This window comes from Haematobia irritans, chromosome 3, assembly GCF_050003625.1.
Source record: "Haematobia irritans isolate KBUSLIRL chromosome 3, ASM5000362v1, whole genome shotgun sequence".
Classification (NCBI taxonomy): domain Eukaryota; kingdom Metazoa; phylum Arthropoda; class Insecta; order Diptera; family Muscidae; genus Haematobia; species Haematobia irritans.
In genome coordinates this window covers 58,300,938-58,310,788 of record NC_134399.1, presented here as the reverse complement: position 1 = coordinate 58,310,788, position 9,851 = coordinate 58,300,938, and the positions used below count along the sequence as shown (strand labels likewise).

The window sequence follows — 9,851 nt, the reverse complement described above, 5'->3', positions numbered from 1 at the left end:
AGTTTTTCTTAAACCTATATCGTTTTTGTTTGGCGCTGTTCTGCTGCTATTGAATGGGGGTACATTTTCTTTGTCCCTTTGCCTATTCACCGTTTCAAAACGTTGATGAATGTCTCATGTGGTACATGAATGTTGGCAATTTGACGCATCTTCTTTTTTCCCTCAGATTGTTGCCGCAGAAGTTTCATTCGTCTGGTTACATCCCCGCCATACTAAGAACCATATAGCAAAATTAATTAATTATAGCATTGGAGTAAAATATATAAACATACCAATTTTGCTGTAACATCTTTACGATAAGCTTTTATAGTTTCCCTCGATAAAACTTTACTTCCCACACATGCTTGTATGGCTATCTGTACCATTTGTTTTGGAATTGTATCCTTCAGTTTTGTTGTCATGTCACGACCCACATCTTTGGCTTTGCTCACATGAACAATCCTGCAAAGTTCTTCTACAGGCTTTCCATTCAAATGTATATCAAGGCGTACTAAATTTGTCATATGATATCCATAATCTTCGTAGTTGAAACTCGCATACCCCGAACTTAATGATTTAAGGCGATCATTGAAGTCTAAGATGATTTCACTGAGAGGCATTATATACGTCATTAACAGTCGATCATTGTCGATATTGACAGAGCTTTCTTGAATACATCGACGCTCTACACACAGTCCAATTATTTGCCCAACAAACTCGGTGGGTGTAATAATTGTTCCTTTAACCAAGGGCTCATAATATTCTTTGATATTAATTGGCTCCGGAAAAAGGGCAGCATTGGAAATTTCCATAGTATCTGATCCTAATTGTTTGATCATCTTCGGATTTTTCAGTACTAAGCGATAAGTTACCGAAGGCGCAGTTATAATTGGCTCAGCCCCAAACTCTTGTTCTAAACGCTGGCAGAAAACTTCCATATGCAAGAGTCCCAGGAAACCAAGACGCCAGCCTTGGCCTAATGCTGGACTGGAGTCCACTTTCATTGTAACGGCAGAATCGTTGAGTATCAGTTTATCAATTGCACTACGCAATGCGACATGCTTGGATTGATCCGCTGGAAATACACCAGCAAATACCATCGGTTGTTGTGGCTTAAAACTACCAGCTGGGGTACATGTTTCATTTTTCAAATGAATTGTATCTCCAATGATAGATTCCTTGCTATTGCGCATATTAACTGCAATTAAACCAACTTGACCGGCGGATCTAAAAAGAAAGAAATATTGGAGATCTATCAATATTTTTACAACCTGCAGTCTATTGATATTTATTTCTGATCTTGTATATTATCTTAAATCTCTCTCCAAGACCATTGCACATTTTAAGAAGCAGTTTTTTCTCAATTCTGGAACTCAACTCTTGCGAATACTTAGAATGTCATTTAAAAGATAAAAATTAAAGATTGATTACTACAGAACCCAAATTATGTGAGCACATTTTCTAATAATATTTTATTTAGATTATAAACGGTATGCAAAAGATTGGCATATTATTTCGATTGGCGCTAGTTCTTTCTATCGCTCCATATATACAAGCAAACGTTTCCTTGTATGTTAACTTTCTCTAAAAGATGTATGAAGAAGTGAGGCGGCAGTGTTTGCCAAATTTTACATAATCGAATTTTGTCTTAATCGAAAACCCAAATTTCGATAAATTTCTCCTTCAAAAATGTATTGTACAACTTCATTTTTGGGAATGGAAAATAATGTAAGATACTTACATGCAATTTATTTCTGTTTCCACTGGTCTCAATATCGATATACTCTTCACTGGATAAACTTTTTTTGTAGTATATGATTGTATATCCTGACCGACTTCCAGTTTTCCATTAAGCAAATAAATCAAGTTAAGTGCACCGCGGTAACGATCAAACCAACAATCGAATAATAGAGCACGAAATTGTGAATTTCGTTCAACTTTGGGCGGAGGGATAGTTTCAATAATAGAATTGAGCACCTCCGGCACACCAATGCCTAATTTAGCTGAAACCTTGAAAAAGTGATCGATACTAAACCTATTTATGCAAAAATGGTCTTATTAAAAGTACAACATACCTTGAGGACAGTACCAGGATCGATACCGAAAAGATTTTTCAAATCTTTGCATACTTTTTCTGGATCTGCATGCTTGATATCGATTTTATTCAACACCGGTACAACTGCAAGTTCACGATTTTTCGCCAATTGATAATTAGCCACAGTTTGAGCCTGCACACCGTGACAAGCGTCCACCAGCAGTATGACCCCATCGCATGCTGCCAAAGATCGTGAAACTTCGTTGGAGAAATCAACATGTCCAGGTGTATCAATTAAATTCAGCAAATAAACTTCATTATTATATTTGTGAAAAATTGAAACTGTTTGGGCCTTTACAGTTATACCACGTTCCCTTTCAACCTGCAAACTGTCAAGTACTTGGCTTCCTGAATTGGCCTTAATAGCTCCAGTTAATTCCAGTAGTCTGTCCGCCAATGTACTCTTTCCATGGTCAACATGTGCAATGATACTAAAATTACGTATACGCTCCACTGGTATATCAGCGAATCTATTTAAATATTCATCGACAACCTGCGAAGACAAAAGTCGACGAGATGCCTGGAAACTGTAGAATATATAAATATTTTTTTTTTACTTTTTTACTACTTGCGAACATACCTTATTTGATAATACTTATATTTTAAAAAACATAGCGACGAAGCGCATTTCCAAAACATTTCCGATTATTGGAAATATAATCACAGAAATAATATATTACAGAACACCGGCATCAAACAGATGTTTTGCACGCGATTGTCAGCTGTTTAAATAAAAGGAAGAGATTCATTCACTATCCCTTAGTAGGTACAAGCTAAATGACAAAACAATAGATGGCATTAGCGAAGACATATTTAATGAGGTATTTTCAAGGTATCAACTGATTACAATTTTCAAATGCTAAAATTCAATTTTTTCTGCCATTTTCAGGACGGGATTAATCCCGAATCCCGGGATTTTTTATTTTGAATCCAGGGATTTTTCAGGATCCCGAAAAACTAATTCAAATTCGTTAAATTTGTAGCTTTTGGCATTATTTATTAATGCCACTAAATCAACATGATTCTATTATTAATGAAAATAATTGTGTTATGCGCTTTACAGACTATCAGTTATTCCGGACGGAATATCGGTGTTTGTAAAGAATCTGTTAGGATGGCAAATGTTCGATGGGAGAATTGCAAGGGTTGTAACGACACCAAGCAAATATGGCCCCATTTCAACTTAAACCGCACACTAGATATGCTAATGTTCTCGAGACGTCAGATATCACTCCTGATATCTGCTATAACGGGTCGCTGCCTGATAGGCGATTTTGCAAAAACTATTGGCGCGAAGTATAATGACTATTGTATGAGCTGTCATGATGCGGAGGAAAAAGAATCAATTAAACACCTCTTGTGTGAGTGTCCTGCATTTTGTGTAAAGCGCAAGCAACTTTTAGGAGCATATAGCTTCAGATTACTGGCGGATCTGGAAAACGTTAACTTAAGCAGTCTGCTAATGTTTTTTGGAACAATCTGGTTGGTTCAACAAAGAAAAATAATCAAGAAGGTTCAGCGGTTAAAACTAGAAGTGCCCATGTGTAATGGGTACTTTTAGTTAATGTGGTATCACAATGGACTGAATAGTCTAAGTGAGCCTGAATCTTAATCGGGCTGCCACTTTAACCTAACCTAACCTTGTAAAGAATCTTATACTGTGTCGGATCGATACGACTTGTCGGCGATGACTAAATAATCGGTAAATGTGTTATCGATCCCATAACTTATAATGTGCCTTCGGACTTAACATATAATAAGCACAATATATGGGATATGTTCGACACGAGCACTGTCGTCCGGAATAACTGATAGTCTGTAATGCGCTTTACAGACTATCAGTTATTCCGGACGGAATGTCGGTGTTTGTAAAGAATCTTAAGGGCATCTTATACGGTCGGATAAACACTGCGACACAACACGTTGCGGCCACAAATCCGCTAGTATAAGGTCATGTTCACGTGTTTCGGGGACGTGTTGGGAAAAAATCAAAACGACTTTGATTTTTTCTGTTTGGGTGGCACAAATCATTGGGTATAAGGGGATGTTCGCCAAACCTTATCAAAAACAAATTTATTTTCACAATAAAAAAGGCATTTCTGCAATGAAATTAACGAGGGATCGTCAATTCTGGCTGGAAATTGAAAAAATATATAATTCTAAACAAGAATTGTGGCAAAAAATTCCACTTCTATTCAGTGGAAAACCAGGCGAAAAGTATTTTGAAATCCATCAAGTAATTTGTAATTTATGAAATGTGGAATACTTCCGGAATCATTGTTTCGTCATATATATCCGGATTTTTATTATTTTCTTTCATTTGTTCAGTAAAAAATGCCTTTAAGGTGAGTAATAAGTTCGAGTTTAGCCGCTAAAATTGCGAAAGTGAAAACTAAATAAGTAAGAAAAATGCATGAAATTATACTTATTTGTTGCATATTTTATTATAACTTGATAGGGAAAAGCCCAAAGCTAACTCTAACAAAGTTTGTATTCCTTAAAACGGATTATTAAAGAAAAGTAATCGTGAAAAAATGACGTTTTTAGCGGCTAAACTCGAACTTAATACCCACCTTTACCCATAACTCTTCATACATCTTCAATGTTTATGTTTATGCTTCATCTTTTTTTTTTGCCCTTAAAGGTGGGTATTAAGTTCGAGTTTTTTCACTAAAGTGAAAACTAAAACAGTAAAAAAAGGTATAAAATTATACATATTTGTTGCATATTTTATTATAACTTGATGGGGAATAGCCCAAAGCAAGTTTTCACAAAGTTTGTATTCCTTAAAAAGTATTATTAAAGAAAAGTAATCGTGAAAAAATGGCAATTTTAGCGGCTAAACTCGAACTTAATACTCACCTTAAAGGTGAGTATTAAGTTCGAGTTTAGCCGCTAAAATCGCTAAAGTGAAAACTAAATCAGTAAGAAAAATGCATGAAATTATACAGATTTGTTGCAAATTTTATTATAACTTGATGGGGAAAAGCCCAAAGCAAATTTTCACAAAGTTTGTATTCCTTAAAATGGATTATTAAAGAAAAGTAATCGTGAAAAAATTACGTTTTTAGCGGCTAAACTCGAACTTAATACCCACCTTAAGGTGGGTATTAAGTTCGAGCCGCTAAAAACGTAATTTTTCATGATTACTTTTCTTTATAATTCATTTTAAGGAATACAAACTTTGTGAAAATTTGCTTTGAGCTTTTCCCCATCAAATTATAATAGAATTTGCAACAAATATGTATAATTTCATGCATTTGTCTTACTGATTTAGTTTTCACTTTAGCGATTTTAGCGGCTAAAGCTGAGTACTATGTTCAGTTTTCAAGCTGAAAAACAGCTTGTTTTCACGGTTACTTTTTTAAATCAATTAAATTATAAATATAAAATGGTTCACAATCAATTCCTTAGATCTTTTCCATTTATTATTTCACAAGACTTTATAAAAATATAATCGTCTTCACATAAATTTTTGTACTTTTAATTTAGTGTTTTGGTGAAAAATACAAACATAGTACTCACCTTAAATGTTCGGTTTTTTCACCAAAACACTAAATTAAAAGTACAAATATATTTATGAAGACGATTATATTTTGATCGATTCTTGCCAAATAATGGATGGAAACGATTCAAGGAATTGATAGCAAATAAATTTATATTTCTAAATTAGTTAATTAAAAAAAGTAACCGTGAAAACAAGCTGGTTTTCAGCTTGAAAACTGAACATAGTACTCAGCTTAAACTCGAACTTAATACTCACCTTTACACTGCTCGAACAACAGTGTAAAGGCAAATCTTGAACGAACACACAACAAATAGACGAACCTCTGTCGTAGGGTTTATCCGACCGTCTAAGGTCCGCTTTATAGTGTGTCGGATCGATACGACTTGTCGGCGATGACTAAATAATCAGCAAATGTGTTATCGATCCCATAAACATGCAGCAGTATCGATTATGCCTTCGGACTTAACTTATAATGAGCAAAATATATGGGATATGTTCGACACGAGCACTGTCGTTCGGAATAACTGATAATCTGTAAACTGATATTCTTAATAGTAATATATATATTGGCAGAACACAAGAGTAATGGCAGCTCTGGCTGGTACGAACTGAACATACCTTGTGTGAAAATGGCTTAAATCAGCTGAGTTATCTGTCACACATTGTCATTTCAGTTAGCAGTGTATTATTTAATATTTCATTTTCATAAAACTCCGTCTAATATTCTTCAATAAAAGTGTATTCAAAATGCGTCTAACAGTGATACATTTTTTCAAAAATACCGTTCCTGGTCATATATTTCGGGGTAAGCGTCGTTTGGTGAAACCGGTGAGTCTCAGAGCAATGGAGACTCTTCGACGTGAATATGAGAGGCAGGATAAAATTATGTTGCTTTTAAGGCATCCATATTTGACAGTGGTATGATGTTCACGAAACAAAATATATAATGTACAAATTGTGATTAAATTGATATCTTTTATAGGAGGAATCTGCTGGACATGTGAAGGACCTTAAGAAATCTGAAGCAAAAATTGCTATGTGGAACGATGCACAAACAGCGAAAAAATTCAAACCACACGTTACTCTGGAAGATCGTTTAAATCACCTGCGCGTAAAGGAAGCTTGGGACTAGATTAAATAAAAGTTGTTATTAAAGTCATTGAATAAACTTAGTAATATTCCGGAATAATTTCTCTAAAATCCTGTAGTCATTGTTATGTTCAGTTTGTTATATTCAACAAGAAATCGCAAGTTTATTGCACATTGTACGTATAATAAAGACTTTTAAAAGGCAAATTGATCCTGACATTATTATTAACAATATATTTTCGTTCGTCATTATAAAAATATATATTCAAAAAAAAATTTTTTACTATAGTATAAGCAATAGTAAGTTATACTTACGATCTATGGGATAATCGCAATGTACTAATAGGTAAAGTAAATTTTATTTATTCTTTTAATAAATTGTACAAGGATCTACATGGTGCATTATGTAGTAATAACTAACTAACTAAATATTCAAAAAATTAATATTAAACTTTAAACCTACTGTACATAGTCAAGTTGAAACCTACTTTCTTCGATAAACTAATATTGACACAAGTACGTAGGCTTATTTATTCGCATGGTTTTATTGGGAACCAATGGTTAGCATGACAGCAGTCGAGCATCGGTTTTTCATATCCACCAAAATCGAGTTTTGATATTAGAAAAAATCGAAAAGTCTTCTTCGAATGGAATGCAACGTCAAATTTCGCCTTTTCAATAATCGCAAAATTCGAAAATTTTAATAAGTAAAGCCGCCTTTTTTATACTTTGCACTCACTAATCCTCTTTTATTGGACAAACAGCACATTTCAATTATTAGACAATATTTGCAATCTTCAATTATTGATATTGCCTAGCTGCCATTAAAAAAATTGTGGTAACTCTTTTACATTGGCTTAAGATTTAGTAATAGATCCCATACATGTGTAACACACATAATTATTTAACTTATTCAATTTATCATTTTTATAATAGAAAAAATGACTTCAGCCTCTCACACAGAAAAATCACTTGTTTTGTCTCTCTAGCATTTACGAGTAGAATGAAATACGATAAATTTTTCCAATTGTTTTTATATAACAAAAACAGTTCAACATGTATTATAAACTTTTGATGGTTTACAAAAATAATATTACAATTAGTATCTAGTGTGCTAGTGTATTTGTGTTGTTATCTTCCTCCTTAACATAGTATCTGTCGAGATAATGTATTATTTCAAATCCAACCTCAATCATAATCAAAATGATAATCATCCATTCCAGTCGGGTATTGTGGGCTTCGTTCAAATTATGTGATATTAACTCTGCTAGCTCCACACAGTGATTGATTTTTTCATTCATAACTTTGGTACGACGTGATATTGAAAAATAATTACATACTTGTAAATACAATGTTTCTAGTTCTTCGCGATCCCAATAAAAATCGGGAGTGTCCAGTAAATCGGAAGACAAATTGATTACATGTCTCAATGCTAATAATTCACCCGTCTTTCGCAAAACTTCTGCTCTAGATATTCGTATCCGCCTGCCTTTTTTCATGTCGCTTGTTAGAAAGGCCATCGAGTCAATATAACGATCCAAGGTAGCTTCCCATATACCTAATTTAATGGATGTGGATAACGCATTGGAGAATGTGTACTTTGAAAAGAAATTATCCTCGCCCGAAGTCAAGAAGAACTTGCCACTTTGAAAGAATGCTCTAGCGGGTTCTACATCTGCCGAAGAAACTATGTCACCCTCAACGTCGATTGCCGATGGTGGTATATATGTGTAGGGCATAACTTCGCTTTCGCTACGGACTAGGGGACGCAAATATGGATCCTTTTCAAATGATCGTAAGAATGATAAGACATTGTTGATTTCAATATCGTTAAAGTTCCACATTACAACCGATCCTTCGCGAAAGAAAAAAATGTCTCGATCTTCTTCCCCAACTTGATACTTTGCCGTAACATACAGTACATCTCTCTCCAGACCAAGATTATCAGTGGAAAAGAACTTTTTTGCTTCGTACAACTCTTGCTGTCTTAGAGCATCCAAAAGGCTTTCTAAATCATATTCCTCTGCTGTAGAAAATGCAGTTACATTAAAAAATCCCAGTGCGGCTAAATCGGCTCTTCCAGCACGTTTTTTGCGCTTATTGTTTACTTGACTCAGTGGAACATTTTTCGTTATTGTTGTCGGTCCTGTGGCAGCCTTATGGACATTACGGCTGTGCGCTATTGATAAAGCTCTTGCCTCCAAATCTTGCAGTTTTATATCCAGATTTGTGTTAGGTATCGCCTGTTGGCTTTTGGTTGGAATATAGCGGCTGGAAATGTGCGATGTTTTGGTAGAGAATTTTCTCGTTGTTCTACACAGTGCCACAGAAGTATATGACTGTTTTATTAAAATTCTGGCGAAATTCATATTGATTTAGTTGTAGTTCACATTACCCGTAAACTTTTTGAAAGTCAGAAATGGATGTTGTAACATCCCAGTAATATTAACCAATTACCGGTCCAACAACAATTTGAGAACTAATGGCTACTGTTGCCAACCTTACGTTAAAGCTAATACTAGCATTTTTAATGGAATAAAAAGCATAGACCTTATAATACATAGATGAGCCATGGGTGTCAAACTATGTTTGACAGTTCCGAAGATTAAGAATAAACGAGAGAAATAAGAGTACGCTCACAATCTCTTTCGTTTTCCATTTTGTAGTTTGCCAATTTTACACAAAATTAGAACGTTTATGATGCAACAGAGGATTTATAAATAAATAAATATAGGGCTGTTTTCTTTTTGCACTGATTACAACTTTTGTATGGCAATCGTTGCACTGGTGTTCTATACAGAACATCTATCAGTGCAAGTCGCACCAGAGTCACCATGACATGCGAATTTTGTAGTTGTCAAAATATGAGTTGGCAACTAAAGTAATACTCGGAAAGGAACACATCTCAAGTGAATGTCACATACAGAAAAGAAGAAGAATCGAACATGGATAAATGGTATAAAGTAAATAAACAAATACTAATTTGTTTGGATTTTGCGTTAAGGTGAGTATTAAGTTCGAGTTTAGCCGCTAAAATCGTCATTTTTTCACGATTACTTTTCTTCAATAATCCATTTTAAGGAATACAAACTTTGTGCAAATTTGCTTTGGGATATTCCCCATCAAGTTAAAATGAAATCTGCAACAAATATGTATAATTTTATGACTTTTTTTACTGCT

The 9,851-nt window shown here is 34.4% G+C and overlaps 3 protein-coding genes across 3 annotated transcripts; 1 reads left to right on the top strand and 2 right to left on the bottom strand.

The window, feature by feature from the left end:
• waw (Translation factor waclaw) lies at nucleotides 1-2,810 on the bottom strand. The gene is made up of 5 exons (XM_075302415.1): nucleotides 2,655-2,810; nucleotides 2,055-2,601; nucleotides 1,721-1,989; nucleotides 273-1,206; nucleotides 1-212 (listed from the first exon to the last, which is right to left on the bottom strand). Exons 1-5 carry the CDS (start codon nucleotides 2,711-2,713, stop codon nucleotides 87-89), a joined length of 1,935 nt encoding a protein of 644 aa, XP_075158530.1. The 5' UTR covers nucleotides 2,714-2,810; the 3' UTR covers nucleotides 1-86.
• Nucleotides 2,811-6,218: 3,408 nt separating this feature from the next.
• Nucleotides 6,219-6,878, top strand: LOC142228852 (large ribosomal subunit protein mL63). Its single transcript, XM_075299376.1, has 2 exons — nucleotides 6,219-6,500; nucleotides 6,565-6,878. Exons 1-2 carry the CDS (start codon nucleotides 6,330-6,332, stop codon nucleotides 6,712-6,714), a joined length of 321 nt encoding a protein of 106 aa, XP_075155491.1. The 5' UTR covers nucleotides 6,219-6,329; the 3' UTR covers nucleotides 6,715-6,878.
• Nucleotides 6,879-7,689: 811 nt separating this feature from the next.
• Nucleotides 7,690-9,176, bottom strand: LOC142228851 (required for meiotic nuclear division protein 1 homolog). The gene has a single exon (XM_075299375.1). It carries the CDS (start codon nucleotides 9,038-9,040, stop codon nucleotides 7,778-7,780), a length of 1,263 nt encoding a protein of 420 aa, XP_075155490.1. The 5' UTR covers nucleotides 9,041-9,176; the 3' UTR covers nucleotides 7,690-7,777.
• Nucleotides 9,177-9,851: the final 675 nt, after the last annotated feature.